This window comes from Gastrolobium bilobum, unplaced genomic scaffold, assembly GCF_033153095.1.
Source record: "Gastrolobium bilobum isolate Gb01-03AN ecotype WA unplaced genomic scaffold, APGP_CSIRO_Gbil_v1 utg5903, whole genome shotgun sequence".
Lineage (NCBI taxonomy): Eukaryota > Viridiplantae > Streptophyta > Magnoliopsida > Fabales > Fabaceae > Gastrolobium > Gastrolobium bilobum.
In genome coordinates, this window is record NW_026899498.1 from 253,628 (window position 1) to 274,150 (window position 20,523).

At 35.4% G+C, this 20,523-nt stretch overlaps 1 protein-coding gene across 1 annotated transcript; it reads left to right on the forward strand.

The window, feature by feature from the left end:
* Positions 1-2,365: 2,365 nt before the first annotated feature.
* Positions 2,366-20,350, forward strand: LOC133290675 (uncharacterized). The gene is made up of 25 exons (XM_061488803.1): positions 2,366-2,548; positions 2,818-2,925; positions 5,652-5,999; positions 6,281-6,435; positions 6,655-6,891; positions 9,236-9,345; positions 9,445-9,522; positions 9,619-9,725; positions 10,398-10,492; positions 10,571-10,686; positions 11,463-11,566; positions 11,644-11,721; positions 11,899-11,977; positions 12,153-12,321; positions 13,081-13,151; positions 15,095-15,175; positions 15,258-15,328; positions 16,008-16,104; positions 16,186-16,245; positions 16,494-16,548; positions 16,672-17,072; positions 17,158-19,011; positions 19,144-19,716; positions 19,807-19,865; positions 19,943-20,350. Exons 3-25 carry the CDS (start codon positions 5,656-5,658, stop codon positions 20,136-20,138), a joined length of 5,190 nt encoding a protein of 1,729 aa, XP_061344787.1. The 5' UTR covers positions 2,366-2,548; positions 2,818-2,925; positions 5,652-5,655; the 3' UTR covers positions 20,139-20,350.
* The last annotated feature ends 173 nt before the right edge of the window (positions 20,351-20,523 follow it).

Consider the following 20,523-nt stretch of genomic DNA (forward strand, 5'->3'; position numbering starts at 1 on the left):
ATCACAAAATAACCCAGAGACAACAAACCAACGAGATTTAAATATAATCTATCTAAAAAATAACATATTTTTGAGAAATTTTAGAAGTTTTAAAAGTGATTTTTCAAGCTATGGGTCACGATTTTTCTTAGCAACAAAACGTGTGATTTTTGTATTAAAAACAACATAAAATAGTGAAAAAATAACAGGGGAACTAAAACCCTCAAATCAATTTTTGTTTTACATCAATTAAACAATATCAATTTAAAGAAAGATTGAAACTTTCATAATGTGAACCTTATATTTCGTAACAATACATTCATGAACGAAATTCTTTCACTATAGGAAGCGATTTCAAACAATTTTTGTGTCAATAGATAACTAAAAACTTGTTTTTCAAAAGCCCCAAGCAATTTAAGGTTTCAATGTATCGATTGAAAAAATTTTGAGAAATTTTCTAAACTTTCATATAATTAAACCCAAAATTTCAGATTCCAAATTTTCTTAGAATATTCAATGAAAATATGCATATGATATATAGTTAGAAAACTCTTATCGCGTAAAACAAAAACCCCAAGATTTTGAAGATCAATTGCAAAAAATTCCAAACGAAATTTTATCACGAACTTTAGGTTCTATATGCAAATTTAGAATTATTTTTATAATTAAAAAAAATTGGGTCTTATAATATATATGCATAGCTTTGATATCAAATGAAGAAGATAATTTTCAACCCATTAGATATGTGAAAAGTTGTAGTAATTTTATTAATTTTCGTTTTACATCAAACTCATTAATTAATATTTAATTTGGAAGTTAACTGTTGATATATGGTTATTATTTTCGCAAATCAAACTCAAATTCATTGAGAAAATTATATTAGATTTTATTGATACGTGGAGAGTTGTTGCTTAGTAATTTTTGAGATAATTTTCAACCCGTTGTTAAGTTTACTTTTTTTATTAATATCATTGCATTTCTTTGTTATTTGTTTTTATTGACTCTTGTAATTTTGAATATTTGTTAAAAATTCATATAGTTTTTTAAAATCTTATAAATTCATATTATCTTTTCAAATCTTATGAATTCTATTAAAATCCAATCCTATGAAATCTTGATTTTAAAAAAAGTCTTTTAAAAAAGTCTATAAAGTCTCTTCAATTCTAAAATGTCTTTTAAAATCTGTAAAAAAATTTATCTCAAAAAAGTCTTCTAAAATCCTAATCGAATACACCCTCCTAAGCTAAGTTGTTCCCAAAAATCTACACTGACGCACTCGCGCGTGGTTAACCCACCATAAGAAATTTTATATATTAATATGGGAGGGGTTATATATACAACTCAAAAAACTTACAAACTCTTACAACCTTTTAACTACCGTTAGATTAATTTTTTCATCAACGGTTCAAAATACTCCAATATAATACTCCAATCACGTTCTCTCTCTCACGTCTATGCACGTCTGCGAGTCTCTTCCTCTCCTTCTCCCTCTCCCTCTGATCAATCTCCAAAGCTTCTTCTTCCCTCTTCCTCTCTTTGTTATTGGCGTCATTTTGGAGGACCCATCTGTTACAGGTAACCGCTCTTAAATCTATCTAATAAAGAAAAATTGGGCGCAACATACCAGGAACTAAAGTGAATCTATATTTGTGATGGTATTGATTCTCTTTCTAAAGCTATAGAAAAATTTTCAACATCTAACGAGAGTATTGGTATTGGGAACCCTAGTTTAAAGTTCTTTGAGCCTCATTCTGAAGAGCCTTCTATGATGACCTTGAAGGATCCCAACATTACACAAACTAAAGGGAGGAAAAGAAATTCCCAAAACACTTCAAATGGACACAGGATTCATAGTGGGATTGAAGAAGCATCAAAGCATACTACTATTTGTGGAAATTGCAAGAAACGTGGACATAATAAGCGTACATGCAAAGAAATAAATATAGATTCACTTTAGTTCCTGGTATGTTGCGCCCAATTTTTCTTTATTAGATAGATTTAAGAGCGGTTACCTGTAACAGATGGGTCCTCCAAAATGACGCCAATAACTAAGAGAGGAAGAGGGAAGAAGAAGCTTTGGTGATTGATCAGAGGGAGAGGGAGAAGGAGAGGAAGAGACTCGCAGACGTGAGAGAGAGAACGTGATTGGAGTATTATATTGGAGTATTTTGAACCGTTGATGAAAAATTAATCTAACGGTAATTAAAAGGTTGTAAGAGTTTGTAAGTTTTTTGGGTTGTATATATAACCCCTTTTGTTGCTTAAGCATATTCTGCCTTGAAAGAGTAACCGTACGTAAAGGCCCCAAAACGCATGGTTTCGTTCAATCTCTTTTCTTCTTTTCCTTCTCTCTCTTTTGTTGTGCTTCCTTCTGTTCTCTCCATTCTCTGCCTCCTCATATTAATACACACTGAACAACCAAAGAGAGACTCAACACATCACAGAGCTCCCTCCATGAATCTAAATTCGCATTGTGGCGCGTGATTCGCACTCGACGCGTTCCGCTGAAATTCGACTTGCTAAGGGCACCATTACTCTTTCTTTAGAATTTCAATCCACGAAGTTCAAGGTACGAGGACCAACCGCAACCCTGTTTATCCTCATGCAAAGTCAACACAATTGATGACACTTGTTTGATTAGAAATATTTTATTTTATTTTGTTGTTTTTGTAATTTGTTTAGTTTTTGATTTTTCAGGGATTGGTTTTGTTTTTTGTGCATGTGTTGGATTTTCTTTGATTGGTATTCTATGGCCTCTTTCAATGCGTGTTCTGGTTGGTTATGTTGTTGTGAAGCTTCGGCACATTGAATTTAGGGTTTCTTTTTTTAATGGTGCAGAGGAATGTGTGATGGATTCTCCGGAGGGTCAGGGTTTCAGAGGTGTAGAGGAGAGTTTTGGAGTCTTGGAGACTGCTTCTCTGGTTGAATCTGTCACTCATTCATAAGGTTGTTTTTTTGTTTTTACTCTGCCCTTTGGATTTTCAGTTTGATGGATGATGAATGGAATTTGACTGCATTCATGGGAAAATTGTTTTCCCTGATTTGAAAATCTGAGTATGGGTTGGCTGTTTAATTTCATTTTATTAATGCAATTCATTCCTAATGCTGCATATATTTCATTATCTTTTGTTTTTGTTTTGAGTAATTTAGGAATGTGAACACAAGGCTCACATTGTTTTTTGTGGCTTAATTGCACTGTTTGCTGATCCTTTCCCCTCATATAGTTTTTCATGTTCTATGTTCAGATCTTGGTGTTTTAATTTAAGAGAGTGAATACCGAATAGGTTTTCTTTTGAGAAATATTCTGGTAGATGGGACACCATGAAACTGGGTGGTGTTTGCTGATATTTGAAGGACTAATAGCTCTAGGTCATATGTTAACTGAACAATTGAGGTGTTTCTGATATGTGGCTGGAGTATTGCCACTTGTCAGACATATAATATAGGCATGCTAGAAGAGGGATGTGGGTTGCAAAATGTTCAGAAGACTCAATATTAAATTGGAAGTTTAATATAAAGGTGCTTGCTGGTTCATCTCATTGAAAGTAAATAGTAATTACTGACTTTGGATATCTTTTTCGTACTGTCATTGAGTTACTTGTGGTTTTAAGAGATGGCAGAGAATTACCTGATCATGTATTCCATAGACCCCTTGAACCTTATTCTAGGGGGCCAAAAGAAAAATAAATGATAGAGAGAAATAAAGTTTCATATGAAATTTCATTGAAAGTGCTGACTTTCAAAGGCTGTTATTTTCTTGCTCATTTTTCTAATAGCTGAACCACATAATTATTCTGAAATCTGAAGGACTTTTTGGTGATTTAAGGTGAACCATAATAAACAGTTGTGGCTGAGAAATGAAAATAAGAGAAAAGAGGGGTAACAAATTATTGTCCTGTTTTTCAATGCATGCTTATTTCATTAATATGTCAATGCTGTCACCAAAAGTCCAAACTCAACGAAGGGATTTTTCTTTAGACGAGAACTTTAGCAGATATTAGATCTGGTTTTTAGAATACCATTGTGTTTCTGGTGATCAATGTTAAAGATCTGCACCTTGACACAGAAGACTAGTTGATAGGAAAGCTGAGGCAAGGACAGCACTCTGCTTTCCTCGAGGCACATAAAGGGGTTGGAACTACTTACCATGTGGCATGGTGAGATTTAGGATGAAGGAATAGATCTTAATATGTGAGGCCTGCTGTTAGCAAGGCACAAGGCGCTTTAAGGTTGTATCATTTAACAGTAGCGCTCTGATCTTTAGTCTACCTGTCACTATCAACTATACCTACAACTATGCTTACCGACACACAAAACTCATCAATTAAACAGAATACTGAACTGTCTCTATCTCAACTCTGATCATTGTGATTTGTTTCCTTAAGTAGGCGCTGCAGAGATGGCGCCTAGAGCAGAATGCTTTGTCGCGCCATGCTCTCCTATTGCTATACATTCAATGCATGATAGTGATGCACCTAATTGATGCCAATGAAGCTCCTGTCCATGGTGTGATCCTATAAATAACTGATACTTATTACCATATATAGTATATAGAATGTAATTCATTGTTTGCTTGTACTGTATCACTGTATTGTACTCTATCATTATCTTGCACGAACTGGATCCTCTCTCTATTCTGTTAGGAAGTTTGGATTACAGTTATGGTTTTTTAGTATCTGACTTAACAATGAGAGCCCTGCGGCTCTATAAATAGAGCTTGTTGTGTGACAACCTGTTCAAGCGATTCATAATAGCACAATGCAGATTTCTCTCAAACTCTTTTTCTCTCTTTCCATCACTTTCTCTCTGAACTCTGATAATACAGTGCTAGAGAATGGAAGAAGATGCTAATGTGAGTTTGACGAATAAGAAGGAACTCTTTTAGTCCTCCAGAATCTGAGTGATCAATCCCTACTGTTTTTTCATTTGATCTTCCTGCTTCAAACGCCTAAGATATTCCTCAAACTTGTGAGGAGATGACTACTTGGTGCATACTTGGATCTTATTCTAAGTACTCTGTGAATGTCCTGCTTTGTTAGCTACGCTGTTTGATTTGTTTTCTCTACCACCACCAGCAAGATAGTCTCTGATTGAGATTCATGCCTCTTCTGATAGAAAAATGAGAACCCTTACTCTGAAACAATTGTTATTTGCCTGGGTGGATGATAAACCTTATTTTCATTTGAAACATTGTTTGTTTTTTTTTTGGGAGTTTTTTTTTTAAGGGGGGGGGGGGGGGGGGGGGGGGGGGGAAGGGGGAATGCTATGCCATTAAGGGTGTTACTTATCTCTAAGACAGCTGGTGGTTTTTAAATGCTCATGAAGTTTCTTTTTCAGTAGCTTTATTCTGAGATAAAATTAAAATTTGTGTAGTCATTTGGGATGAGGGTGAAATAATGGAGATGGGATGGCAGGGTGGTGATTATCATTTTGTTTTTGGGGGGACAATGGAATCATGGGAAATAAGCAGGTCAAAGATAGTGTTATTTATTTATTTTTTGGCATTCTTTCTTGATAAATTAATTCAAAATCAGAATCTTGGCCATTGGCAGTTTGTTGCTCTTCTATCGAGTGATTTCCTCAATAATTGTGTTTTAATTTTATCGTCACTATTTTTTTTGACTGTAGGGAGAGTTTGTTAGTGTTTTATTTGTTACTTTGATGCTTTACAGGAATATGGCTTTGCAGAAGTATGTTCCTTCTGGTGATGCACCTAATGTGAATATGAAAAATTTGAGGTTTTCCAGAAAGGTTCCTGAGAAAGCTCAGCTTGACATGGCAAATCAGAATCATGACATGGATGTGGATATTGACCTCAAGGAAGTTTATTTTCTCATTATGCACTTTCTTTCTGCTGGGCCATGTCATAAAACTTATTTGCAGTTCTGGAATGAGCTTCTTGAGCATCAACTTTTGCCTAGAAGGTATCATGCTTGGTATTCAAGGAGTGGGGCACACAGTGGAGATGAAGATGATGATGGTCTATCATTCCCTTTAAGTTACAATAAGTTGGTGGAGAGGTATTTATTATGCTTTTTTCCTTTTCTTTGTTTTTGGCCTTAGCCTATTACTGTTGATGAATTTGTGTTCTATTTGTTAAGCTCTGCAAAGTTCATCAGAACTGGTCCATTTTCTCATTCATCTCATTGTTAGTTATATTAACAGTTTATGGTAGTCTGATTGCTACCGATATGCTGTTCTTTTAGGCTGTAACTCGTGAACATATGAATATTCAACAACTATTATGTACCCCTACTCCTTTGTTATATTTTCATTGATGTTGTTATTAATTGTTATACAGGTATCCTCACATTGAAAAGGATCACTTGGTAAAGCTTTTGAAGCAATTATTATTAAATACGGCCTCCCCGTCACTGGGAATGAGTACTGGAAATGCTCCAAATGCCGCTGATGTACCTACTCTTCTGGGAAGGGGTTCATTTTCTCTTCTGAGCTGTATGTGTCATTTTTTTGTGCTTTAATTATTATTGACTTTTAACACCTTGGATTGCTGTGAAAATTCTCATACTAATTTGTGAATTTACTGATTTTCCATTGGTTAAGCTGGATTTTCATACTTTTAACTAATAAAGCTTGCCCTTATTAACTGTGCCTTTAGATGATTCAGATTTTCCTTTCTCTATCTATATTTATTATTGTTTTTCTCTGCTACAGATGACAGGGATAAAATGAATGAAGTCAAACGACCACCTCCTCACCTGCGCTGGCCTCATATGAAAGCCAATCAGGTTCATGGGCTTAATTTAAGGGAAATTGGGGGTGGTTTTCCAAGACACCACCGTGCACCATCTATACGTGCTGCATGCTATGCCATTGCAAAACCTTCTACCATGGTACAGAAGATGCAAAATATCAAGAGGTTAAGAGGACACCGTAATGCTGTCTATTGCGGTAGGTTATTCTATATAATACTAAATACTCTAGCTTTAGTGTAACTTAGTGGTACACCTGTTACCTTGTAGACTCATTATTGGGGAGGGGCCTATTACCTATTTATAATGTTGGTAGCAGTTTTATCTAAAAGATGGTTGATGCAGGTGAGTCCCATATCAGCTGTGAAATGTGTGAGACTGATTTAAAGTAGAGATCCTTCCCTCATAAGAGTGGGCTCTCCTATACATCAGGATTTATCAAAGCCTAGTTTGTCCACCCCTTGGAAGTAGAAAAAAGCTTCACGAGGGCAAAAATTAAGAGGAAAACAAAAAAACCTCTTGAAATTAGTAAAGAGGATTTAAATTCTCTGAAGTATTGTAGGGGTCCTGTTAGTGAGAAACCACCTTACTGTGCCTATCTTTCTAACATTACTATACCTTTACCATATATAAAAGCATTTGGAAAAAATGATAAGTAAGATAAAGTTACCCAAAAACTTATAGGAGGTAATTAAATAAGAAAGAAGTCTTCAATAGTCACTATAATGTAATATATTTAAAATACACTAAAAGAAATTGTCACAATAATGAATTTATCTTACATATCATTTTATTAGTGTATTTTAAATTAAGTACATTATAGTGACTATTCAAGACTTATTTTATAATTACCTCCTATAAGTTTTTGGGTAACTTGATCTTACTTATCATTTTGCCAAATGCTCATATATGGTGAAGGTATTATACATAGAATCCAAATTGAACCAAAGAACTTCAAAAGCAACTGTTTGTCTCTGTTAAGTAATCAACTCTCCCAAAAGTTTAAGTCGTTAGGTGAAAGTAAATGAATGATTTTATATTATACTCCTAACACGCTCCCTCATACAAAGGCCCATTAGACTTGAAGGGTGGATAATATAAAGACCCATTGACTTGTACTAAGAAATTCAACAATATTTATTAGAAGAATTTGTGGGGCGGGGGGAGGGGCAAAGATTGAACTTTGGACCACTTGGTCATTGGGGCTTTGATATGAATGATTTTATTATATCTCTTAACACACCCTCTCATGAGAACTTTTTTGGGTTTCAAAGTGTGGATAATACATAGACCCATTTTTGTTTTCTTTACCTTGTGTTTAAATTCAATATTTTTTTATTAGAAGAATATGGGCAGCAATGATCAAACTCTAGACCACTTGGTCATAGGCTCTGATACCATGTCACACAACCAGTTCCACCAAAAGCTTAAGCTATTGGGTTTCAAACATGGAAATTAAAGGGCGGCAGGAATCGAGCTTTATGTTGTTGGTCATTAGGTGAAGACATATGAATTGTTTTATATTTTATATTATATTTCTGACTATCCCCCAAAATTTCAAAGATTTCACAAGATTCAATAATGTAGCGTAAAATATGGTGTGATTGATGGTGGATGATTTAATACAAAGATGTTTTGTGCAATTGAGTTATAGTGAACTCACAGGGATTGTTGGTTACTGTTCCACCCACTCCTTGTGTTAGACATTTTATGAGCTTTATTTGATCCCTTTTTCTGAATTTTATTTTACTTTGAGAAAACCTCTAGAGGTTCAAAACCCTGGTGCTCTCCACTTGCAACAAATTTGTAGTTTTCCTCTGCATAACCAAAACTGTGGATCATATTTTATTTACCTCAAGTCCATCACTCCATCACATCAGGTTCGCTAAAATATCCTTGTTTTTGTTTCACCAAGTCCGTTTCATTAATGTTTTGTAAATAATCATGAATTGTCCATAGCTCTGTTTTGAAAAGCCAAGAATAGCTTCTACCCTCTCCTTTTCTCCCAAGACATTATATCTCTTTTATTAAAGAGGAAAGGTAGAAATCATAATTAGGGGGAGTATAAAATATTTTAAAAAATAATAACGACAATAAACAACAAGGAACTTTGAAAAATCTAGGCTACAGTAAAGGTGTTCACTGTCCATTCTCTCTGGATATCAGAAATTGCAACTGCTCCCTTGAAACAGCTAGAGCAGAACTACAAAGAGAAGCCATAAGCACAATCCTATAACATGGCTGTTTTGGGGCAAAGGGACACCCTTAAAGGTGCAAGCCTTCTGTTCCAACCAAAAGCACCAGTGAAATGAATAAACTGCAGTGTTAAAAAATTGTGGCCTCTGTCTTTTTACCAAAATCCTTAAAATGAACAATAAACTGCTCTGAATTAACAGGACATGAGAATTTCTTTCTTCCAAATATGTAGGATATTTTTGTGGCTATTAATTACCTTGCTGTTTTCTTGATTTCTTCTGTGTTTTTGGAGGTGGGCTGCTTCTTTGTCATGCAACTGAATTAACTTTTTAACATGTATACTACAGCTATATTTGATCGATCAGGAAGATATGTGATTACTGGTTCCGATGATCGACTTGTAAAAATTTGGTCAATGGAAACTGCATATTGTTTGGCCAGTTGCCGTGGACATGATGTAAGTATGTTTTGTACTGTAAATATGTATTCTGTTTGTATCGTTCTGTATTGCTTTAATATTTGTTGACTGTTAGAAACTGTATGTTATATTTTATAGGGTGACATCACTGACTTGGCTGTGAGTTCAAATAATGCTTTAGTTGCATCCTCCTCAAATGACTGTATCATTCGAGTTGTAAGCTTTTATGTGACTTAGTCAGCAAGTTTTCTTTCTTCCTTCTCCATGGGCTTTTTTTTGGGTACTTTATGTTTGACTATTTGATTTTCATAGTGGCGCTTGCCAGATGGCTTACCAATATCAGTTTTGCGGGGACATACTGGAGCTGTTACAGCCATAGCATTTAGTCCCAGGCCCGGTGCTGTGTACCAGCTTTTATCGTAAGTCTTGTGTTCAATAAAGAAAGAAAAGGAGTTTATAATAGTCTTATGTTTGGCAATGTTTATGCATGGCATGTCAGCAAATGCAATTTCATTCTATTTTACAAATATGCTCAGTAATATTACCTAGCACCAATCTAGTCATGAGGTATATTAAGCTTACTACTGGTAATCAGAACCACCATCCCACATGCAAACCTTCTTGGAACATGAGACATGCAAATATTTAAACTATACCACCCAGCTATCAATATATGCAGTTATGTTTGTAACTTTTTCTCTTTATATTTTGTTTCTACCAAATTCTTGATGATTAATCCATCAGATTTTTCTTTTTGTTTTAGGTCTACAATGTGATTGTTTATGAAACATTAAGGGGCTACTTTCTGTATAAATTCACCAGTTACTTCATTCAGTTTATGAGAGATCATCTATGTCAGTTGGATTGATGCATCAATTCATTAGAATAGCCCTTTGATTTCTTCTTCTTATTGTTGCCTTACTGATGCTTTGTTGTGTGATTATGACACTAAGAAAATTTCCCTTTTAGCTTCAGGCTACATGTTTTTGGTATGAATTTAACCTTCTGGCCAGATTTTCTGTGAATGATCCTTACCCTTAGGCATTCCACGTTTTCTGTTATAAATTAACTTTGTGATGTTTACTTTGCAGTTCCTCTGACGATGGAACTTGTAGGATATGGGATGCAAGGCATACCCAGTCAAGTTCAAGAATATATGTTCCAAGGCCTTCTGATTCTGTAATTGGTTAGTGGATTCTATTGTGAACTATGATTGAGTGACTTCTTGGTGAAAAGAACTAACGTAATACCTTATTGGCTTTAGGGAGGAGCAATGGGCCATCTTCAAGTACTTTGCCACAGAGCCATCAAATTTTTTGCTGTGCATTTAATGCTAATGGAACTGTCTTTGTGACCGGTAGCTCTGACAATCTTGCCAGGGTATATACACACATACATATTTATATTGTGCTTACTTGCATTTAGCAAACATGCATTAATATAATCTGTAGTTTTTATTATTGAAGGTAAATGTAGGTACCATTTTCTTTGTAAAAAATAACCATCTGTTTTTACTTTTTGGCTCTTTTCCCTTGCTTATAATCTTCTGTTGTGTGTTTCTGAGTAGTTACGGTCAGGAAAATAGTAACCTCGCAAGAGACTGAAGATGGATTCTTCTCATCTAAGCAGAAATCTCTTTTTCATCCCGTTCATGCCTTGTATTGGAAATCCATGTCCATGTCCAATCACCATCATCATCTTTTGATTAGTGCTAGTTGATCCCTGGTCACACTTTATTAATTACTTGTTAACTTCTATCAGTTAGTGACAACCGTCTAGGCTTTAACCAGTTTCTGACCACCTGGACATGGTTACTGGCCATTTTTGTTTGGCTATCAAATGCTAATAATACATCCAATCGACTGTTAGATACTTTATGAACCCTAAAACTTACACTGAAAATTGTTTGTGAGGTGTTTGATCCTTTCCAATTTATATGACTATTCAGCTGTAATCAGATATATTGTTTAAATGTTAACATTTAAGTGCATCTTTGGCTCAGCTTATTAAATAGCTTTTGGAAAAATTTATAATCGAAATGTTTAAGAGAGAAATTTTGGTTAACTGTAAAATATCGAAAACCAAACATGCACTAAATTTGTTCAATCGGATTTCCAGTTTCACAATCTTTTAAGCTAACTTAAAAGGTTTTGCAGGTCTGGAATGCTTGTAAACTTAGTGTGAATGATAATGACCAACCAAATCATGAGATAGATGTGCTATCTGGGCATGAAAATGATGTAAATTACGTGCAATTCAGGTTAGTATTTCAGTGTGTTGTAATATTTGATAGATGAAATTTTTGCATGTTGACGACTATTGCTCCTTATTTTGCAGTGGATGTGCAGTAGCGGCTCGATTTTCAACGGCTGAAACTTGGAAGGAGGAAAATATTCCCAAATTTAAGAATTCCTGGTGTGTATGTGTGTTTTTTTATGAATTAGAAGTAGCATCTTGAATGATCTAGTCATCTAACCAATAACCCCTGGCCCTCTCCTTCTCTTTTGTGCTTCCTACAGCATGAAATGTAATATGACCAATTCTCAGTGCTTCTGCTATCTAATATATCTAACTGGCTATATTGTATTCCAGGTTGAATCATGACAACATAGTCACTTGCTCCCGTGATGGGAGTGCTATTATATGGATTCCCAAATCACGCAGGTCACATGTAAGTCTTCATCAAATATAATTTCCTTCTACAGTTGTTTCCTCTTTTTTTTTTTTTTTTTTGAAAGATAATGAATTGTTTTCCTACTTTATTATTTAAATTGTGATCAGTTAATTCAGTTTTTTCACAATGAGTGGTGATTTATATTTTAATTTGTTAAATTTATTTCATTTAGGGAAAAAGTGGTCGCTGGACGCGGGCATATCATTTAAGAGTTCCACCTCCACCTATGCCTCCTCAACCTCAGAGAGGTGGTCCTCGTCAGAGAATTCTACCAACTCCTCGTGGTGTAAATATGATTGTTTGGAGCCTAGATAACCGCTTTGTCCTCGCAGCTATTATGGGTAAGTTGGTTTTGTTTCTCTTTCCTGTCTTGCACCCCGCTTTCCATTCTTTGTTTCTCTATTTTCTTCTTCTTTCTTTCATTTGTCTTGTGACCATATTGTTTCTTTATCTTTATCTATTAAGTTACTTTTGTTTATTAGTAAGTATTAAATTAAAATAGAGGAGGGAGGAAGGGGGGGGGGGGGGGAGGGGAATCTTACTTAAATTTGCTCTTTTGTTTTAAAACTGGCTCCATTATATATAGCTTTCGGGTCTTGAGTTTGGCAAGCACCGCCTAAAACAGCTGTTCAGCACTGAAATTTAAACAGATTCTCTTAATGTATTTAATGAGCAATAGGGATGCATCTGTTTTTAATTTGGTTAGTTTACAAAAAAAGGTTGGAGTAAGTCTATAGAAGAATACTTGGGAGTTTCTGTTATCTAGAACAATGAATGCATTGTCTTAGTATCATAAGAGAACTATCAAGGCCATTGTTTTAGTCTTGATTCTCATTTATACTTGTCAAATATTCTGTCTTGGGCAATAAATTTTTGGCATTTTGAGTAGTCAACTTTAAGATTGTTTTTACTATGCCTTTATGCATGCAATAGGATGATAATATCTGAAAACATTTTATGATTAATTAGTTGTCATGCAATGTATTTGTTATCTTGCCTCTCTTGTACATGTGCCATAATTATGCAGCAGATATTTCATTTGTTTCATGATTTTTAAGGTAATAGACTATTATTTATCTGACTGCAAGATATTCTTGCAGATTGCAGAATTTGTGTTTGGAATGCTTCTGATGGAAGCTTAGTACACTCATTGACTGGACACACTGAATCTGTTAGTGTTTAATTTCTTGGCTTTTGTTTATCTTCTCACTGTGGTACCAATTTTACTATATTTTGTAAATATAATATTGAGGTGTGATTCTATTGATTTTTATGACACTATTTAACTCACAAGCATGACATCTGGTGCTTAGTGTTGTGTTTCTCAGTTTTCATTTCAAAGGTTGTTTCTTGCAGTTTCATTTGATTATTCAAAGAATTGGTCTTTTAGTTTGACTGTTTGACATCTATGATTATGTGTTTCCTAGAGTTCAGATACAAACTGAATCCTCTTTTGCACTGGGAGGGTGCTTGGCATATTTGGAATAGACTTTTTGGAATACTTTATGAGCATTAGGTTTATCCAGCCTCTTCGTAACAAGTTTCAATTATCCATTTTACAGGCTTTGGTAATAGTAAAATGGGAATGAATGTAAGATCTGTTAGAATATCTAGAAAGTATTTGATAATATCTTGATTGTGAATATTTTAGAGTATGTTAGATTATTTCTTAAAAGTGGTTTCAAGAATCTATTATATTTCTTGATATATTTCCTTATTTGATTATAATTAGAAGTCTAGTACTTGTTTATGGTTTAATACTTTGTTTTTTGTAGCACATCATTATACACAGGAGAATATTATTCAAAGTTTTAATTTTCTCTTTTCTTCCTACTCTACCCAAACCTTATAATTTCAACATGGTATTAGAATGGTACCATCCTCTATGACTTGTCCTGACACTATTCTACTTCTGAGCTTTCTAAAATTTGAAAGTCTTTTCTTTGATATAGTCTATTTCATCCTACGAGGGCGAGTCTTGGAGCAGCGGTAAAGTTGCTCCTTGTGATTTGAAGGTCATGGGTTCGAATCTGGGAAATAGTCTCTTTACAAAAATGCTAGGGTAAGGCGGCCTACAATCAACCCTAACCCCTAACCTTGCAAGTCGAGGAGCCTTATGCATTGGGGTTTGGCCTTTTACTCTGTTTCATCCTACCTTAATTTTCAACAACAGTCTTTTCCATCCCCTCCAATGTGAATTTTTCTGGTGGCTGTCAATTCCGCTTGACTCGCCAACCTTTCCTCTCTCCAAATCTTGGTCTCTCCCCTTTTCTCTCTCTTCCTGGATAGTGGGTGAATCTGCCCTTGTCTGTGCAGCTTTTCTCCTCACTGCTGCCATCATAAGCTCCAGTGTGTCCAGATTAGCAAGGGCCTAAAATCATGCTGCTTGCTGGAATCTGACCAGCCTAGCTCTTTCAAATGCATAAGAGCATGTCTGGAGACATTTCCAGCTGTCGTTGCCTCACTGCTTGATCTCTGACCAAGCCCAGCACCCATTGCCTCTGCTTGCCACCTCCAGATGGCTGTTTGGCTCCCTTGCGACTTGGGCAGGGTACTCGTAGAGGAGAACTCTCTGGTCCTGAACTGTAAACATCTTCACTGAATGTTAAAAAAATGGAGATCCATTTAACCTGAAAGTCTAAGCAATTAAGATCTCAATGGTGGTTCATTAAACACGCTTCCTCACGCGAAAGTTTGTTCGGATTGAAAAATGTAATTGTGACTAAAACTAAACTCTATTTCAAGGTGAAATGTCAGTTATAAGAGCAGGGTTAACAAGGATCAAACATTTGAAAACGTGGCTAAAAAGGCTATAATATTATTTAATGAAGTAGTTGCTGCTGTTGAATTTGTAATATTTAAGCAAGAAAGTTTCTACTAGTTCTGAAAGCCATTTTTCCTAAGAGGAATTTGATTGAAGTGATTTTTTATAACCATTAATCTGCATGCTTATTCACTCTTCTGTTGCTTAGTTTTCTGCTTTTCTATCCGATGATATGCCAAGTTTATTCTCTTGGTTTCAAGTGAAGTTCTGAGGGAAAAAAGACTTTATAGTTTTTATGCTTATTTTTGGATCTAGCTTGTTTAACTTGCTTTGTTTTTTGCCCATCTTAGACATATGTTCTGGATGTTCATCCTTTTAACCCACGGATAGCTATGAGTGCTGGATATGATGGAAGAACTATTGTGTGGGATGTGAGTCACCAGTTACTTTTATCCAACTGATTTATAGGCATTCCTCTATCTTCTAAATGACTTTCATATTTTATGGTTTTAGATATGGGAAGGCATGCCTATCCGGATATATGAGATATCACGATTCAAGTTGGTAGATGGAAAGTTTTCTCCGTAAGTACATAATGAGTGAGATAGCTCAGAACTTTATTTTGTACTAAGTTTTTTAGAATATTTGGCTGTTTGTGTATTTTCCAAAAGTTATTCTCATATCATCGTGATCATGTATAATTGTTATTTTCTGGTACTCGACAGAATTGTGTAATCTCTATATATTCACAATGTCATAATTTTGTTCCCTCATAATGTTTACTAGTTTCTTTTGCAACATACATTTCTGATGTGTGTGTTACAAAACTATGTCAAATCTCTTATAGTATTAAATTACTTAAGAGATAATAAATTAGTTTAGTCTTTTGCTGTGGATGTGGCTTTTGTGTGGTCTTGTTAGATCCACTCTACCTATGAACATTTATTATTCTTGAGGAATTTAGTCAAGTCTAAAGTAATTCATAAAGTTGAAATATGATGCTGGAATCACTCTTATGTGGTATTGAATGTTGTTTTCTAGTAAAATCAAATACCCTTGACTAGTGAAGACATCATAATTTGTTGGATGCAAAATATTATAAGTTCAGATTTTCTAAGATATAAAAACACATTGGGTATCTGTAATTTTTTATTTTTTTTTGCAGCCTTAATTTTTTGGTGCATTCGTTTCAAAAATTCATTTGAATACTACCTAAATCAGTTCGTTTCTTTGTTTTATTGAAATGTATTTTTTATGGCATAGGGATGGGACATCAATTATACTTTCGGACGATGTTGGTCAATTATATACATTAACTACGGGTCAAGGTGAGTCCCAGAAAGATGCCAAATATGATCAGGTACATACATGACTGACCCATTATTATTTTCTTTCGTTTGCAACTGTTTTCTCACTAATGTTTTCTGCAAATATTTGATAGTTCTTTCTTGGTGATTATCGACCTCTCATTCAGGACTCCCATGGTAATGTACTTGACCAGGTTAGTTGACTGCTTGCTTGCTTCCCTTTCTTTTCAGTTATGAAGCTCTTAGAACATCTCTTTAGTTTGTGGTGTTGCTGTGCTGCGTACTGGTTTATTAATGTTTTGGGGGGTTGGCTGAGGCCTTTTTTTATATATTTTGAATGGCTTTCTTTGATGTCGTGGGTTTGTTTTGAATGTGCATGTTTTATCTATGGTCATATAACATATGTATTGCCTAATTTTAAGTAATATTACAATTGGGTCAGGAAACTCAGATTGTTCCGTATCGACGGAACCTGCAAGATTTGCTTTGTGATTCAGGTCAATTTGTCTTCTTGGATCTTTTCTTTATATGTATCTATTTTTTTCCCGTACTTCTCATATATTTCTTTCTGCCCTCATTTATTCTTATTTTTTGTTGCTTATACGCTGTCGAATTTCCAGCAATGATTCCATACCCAGAACCTTATCAGAGTGAATTTCAGCAAAGAAGATTAGGAGCATTCGGCCTTGACTGGCGCCCGTCATCACTAAAGCTTGCTGTTGGACCTGACTTCAGTCTGGACCCAGATTATCATATGCTTCCATTGGCTGACTTGGATATGCTCATAGAACCACTGCCAGAGTTTATAGATGCTATCGATTGGGAACCAGAAATCGAAGTGTTTAGTGATGATGCAGATTCAGAATATAATGTCACTGAAGATTGCTCTTCTCGGGGTGAGAAAGAATGTTCAAGCTCCAATGACTCTGGTGATCCAGGGTGCAGCACAGATAACAGTGATGGGGATGACATTCACATGGATAGCATTCGTAGATCAAAAAGGAAAAAACAGAAGACTGAAGTAAGTGTACAGATAGAAATATTGAGTGAATACTCCTTATTATCTTTGTAATAAATTTAAATTATTCCTGTTTTCTTTTCTACAGACTGAGATTATGACTTCTTCTGGAAGACGAGTGAAAAGGAGGAATTTGGATGAGTGTGATGGCAATAGTTTCAGCAGTAGCCGAAGTAGGAAGGGAAAAAGTGGCAAAAAAAAATCAAGGAGGAAATCTTCTAAATCAAAATCTTCCAGACCTCAAAGAGCTGCTGCACGTAATGCTCTGCATTTATTTTCTAAAATTACAGGTACACCAACAGATGGAGAAGAAGATAGTTTGGTTGATGATTTTTCAGATAGTGAATCCACATTGCAAGAGTCTAATATTGACAGTGATGAATCTGGGAAAGCTTTACAAAATGACCAACTGAATTATTCCAAGGGAAAAGAAGTATCATTGTATGAATCAGATGAGATGAAATCTCATGAGTTAACTGAGACTCATGTGAATGGTATGAACAGGAGGAGATTGGTTCTCAAGTTGCCGATTCGTGATTCATCAAAACTTATGCATAACTTTGACGACCAGGCTGAGTTGGTTGGTTCATCATCAAAAGCTGCTCAGGAAGCTAGTGATTTTAATAGTTACAGACCAAGTTCTAAGGATCCTGGGTATTATTCTGGCAGTGAAAGTTACCATACAATTGAAAGAACGAATCAAGTAAAACTAGGCCAGGTAGCAGACCATGTAGACTTACTTGGGAAAATTAGATGGGGGGTGGTTAGGGCTCGTTCTTCTAAATCTCTGAGAGTAGCAGAAGCTATTCCATCAGAAGCAAATCCTGACTCTGTAAAATGTCTTGATCATCTCGATGTAAAAGAAAATATTAGTACTGGGCATGAGAAAGAGGACAGGGACTTTGGCACATCAACCCCTGCTTTGGAAATCCAAAATGATGAGGATAAGGTAGATAGTTTGACAGAAATCAATGAAAAATGTGCTGATACTACCTCACAGCCTTGTAATCCTACTGAGAATGGAGAAGAGCTCACAACTTCCTGCAACTGCAGGGATAAAGATGAATCAATAGTTTCTTCTTGCATGATTCCTCGTGATACTATTCCTGCTTCCATCATCCATAGTCCGGCTGACCAACAAATTGAATCAAATATTGGTTTTCCTTCTGTTGCAACAAAGCTAAGGTCTAAAAGGGGTTCAAGGGGTCCTGAAAATCCATCCAAGCATGAAATAAAATCTTCAGTGCTAAAGAATAGTGCATGTAGCATTAATGCTTATAATAATTTGAACAACGTACAGTCTATGGCAGTGGTTGAGGATGAAAACACTAGAGTAATATCTAATCAGGGAGAAAATGGATCTCAAGAAATTGATGCTCAGGTTAAACGAAATACTACTTCACTTGATTCATTAGAGCCACATTCACATAGAGATAAAATGTATAAAGCTGTTTATAGAAGATCAAGATCACATAAGGCTGTGACTAATTTAGCTGATGGTAGTGGCCTGGGAGAATCAACTTCAAATGGGAGTAACAGTAATTTCAATGCAGCAGTGGACTTTAGTAATGGCACAAATGGGGCTCTTCGTACCAATGGATCCTTAGAGTTGGAACCAACCTGTTGTGACACAAATAATGAGCAGAATGATCTCAAAGTGCAGCAAGGACATGGATATTGTATGGTTAGAAGTCCACAAAATGTTTCCATAAATAGAGGACAACTTACAAAAGAAGAAAGGGGTTCTAGTTCAAAATTGACTGTCGGTTTGAGGTCAACTAGGATCCGGAGGTCTAGTTTTAATATTCGTGAGACTAGTCCTGTAAATAGAAAGAAATCTCTACCATCAGCTACTAAAAGATCATGGTTGGTGTTATCAACACATGAGGAAGGTTGCAGATATATACCACAACAGGGAGATGAAGTTGTATATTTGAGACAGGTTAGACATAAGAGATTATATCTATTGCATCTGATAGTATATTTTTAACTTTTGAACGAGTGTTCTTTTTTTTTTTGGTTTTAATTATAAAGGTTGAATAATGTGTTTACCTATGAAATATCTGTTTTTCAGGGGCACCAGGAGTATATAGATTATAGCCATAAAAGAGAAACAGGACCTTGGATATCACTTAAGGGACATATAGGAGCTGTAGAATATTGTAGAGTTCAAAGCCTTGAGTATTCTCATGTTCCAGGGTCTGGTGATAGCTGCTGCAAAATGACCCTTCAGTTTGTAGATCCTAATTCAAGTGTTGTTGGAAAATCTTTTAAATTAACTCTACCTGAAGTGACTAGTTTCCCAGATTTTCTTGTTGAAAGAACAAGGTTTGATGCTGCTATGCAAAGAAATTGGTCACGCAGGGATAAATGCCGGGTTTGGTGGAAGAATGAGGATGATTCCTATGGTAGTTGGTGGGATGGTCGAATCTTGTGCGTAAAAGCCAAGTCTTCTGAATTTCCGGACAGTCCATGGGAGAGGTATACTGTTCGGTACAAGAGTGACCTCGCAGAAACACATTTGCATAGTCCTTGGGAGCTTTTTGATGCCGATACTCAATGGGAACAGCCTCGTATTGATGATTTGATGAGAAATAAGCTGCTATCCGCTCTTACCAAATCACAGCAGCCAGGCAACACAGTTCAGGTATCAGTCAAAAAATTCCACAGTATAGAGTTTTGTCTTTTGTTTGTGAAGGTGAATGTAAATATTCACTTCTTTGTTATTAATATCCAGGATCGTTATGGGTTACATGAATTGAAGAAATTTTCAAATAAGTCAAAATTTTTAAACAGGTATTTTATCCAGCCTTTTTGAAGCGGAGCTATGTAGTGTATCAACATTTAATTCAACATGTCTGGTAATTTTGCAGGTTTCCTGTTCCTCTGTCTCTTGAATTGATACAGTCAAGGTTGGAGAACAATTACTATCGTAGTTTGGAGGCACTGAAGCACGATGTGACAGTTCTACTGTCTAATGCTACCTCTTTTTTTGAAAAGGATGCAGAGATGTCAGCTAAAATCAAGCGCCTTTCTGAATGGTTAACACGGATATTATCATCTTTATAGTTCTTAGCTTTCTCGGTACATATAAGGCCAAAGCAGCCGAGCTGGTTATTTTCCCGCGTATATTTTTTGTAGATAGATTTTTTAATGTACCTTTTGATCAATTTTTTCTTGTTTACCGAATTAGTTTCTGAGGTTAGAGATAGGAATATCGGGATAAAGTAGCATTTTGCCGTGGAAAATTTCTGCGGCTACATTCATTGTTTGTACAGAGACAACTCATTGATAGCAAATGCGAAATTCACATTCAGAATTTCTGGTCCGGTCTTCTGGTTGGGTTAATCACTACCTCTTCTTTTCAATTTTGATAATTAAAGTTTCTAAACAGAAAAAATTGAATGGCATATAATATAAACATTCAAAGGTGATATTGAGTAGTCATCTTTCA

Bases quoted from the DNA above. Each gene is read 5' to 3' on its own strand.
- LOC133290675 (XM_061488803.1), top strand. From the start codon at position 5,656: ATGGCTTTGCAGAAGTATGTTCCTTCTGGTGATGCACCTAATGTGAAT. The intron at 6,000-6,280 runs GTATTTATTATG...ATTGTTATACAG, and splicing joins TACAATAAGTTGGTGGAGAG to GTATCCTCACATTGAAAAGG. The intron at 11,722-11,898 runs GTGTGTATGTGT...ATTGTATTCCAG, and splicing joins CCCAAATTTAAGAATTCCTG to GTTGAATCATGACAACATAG.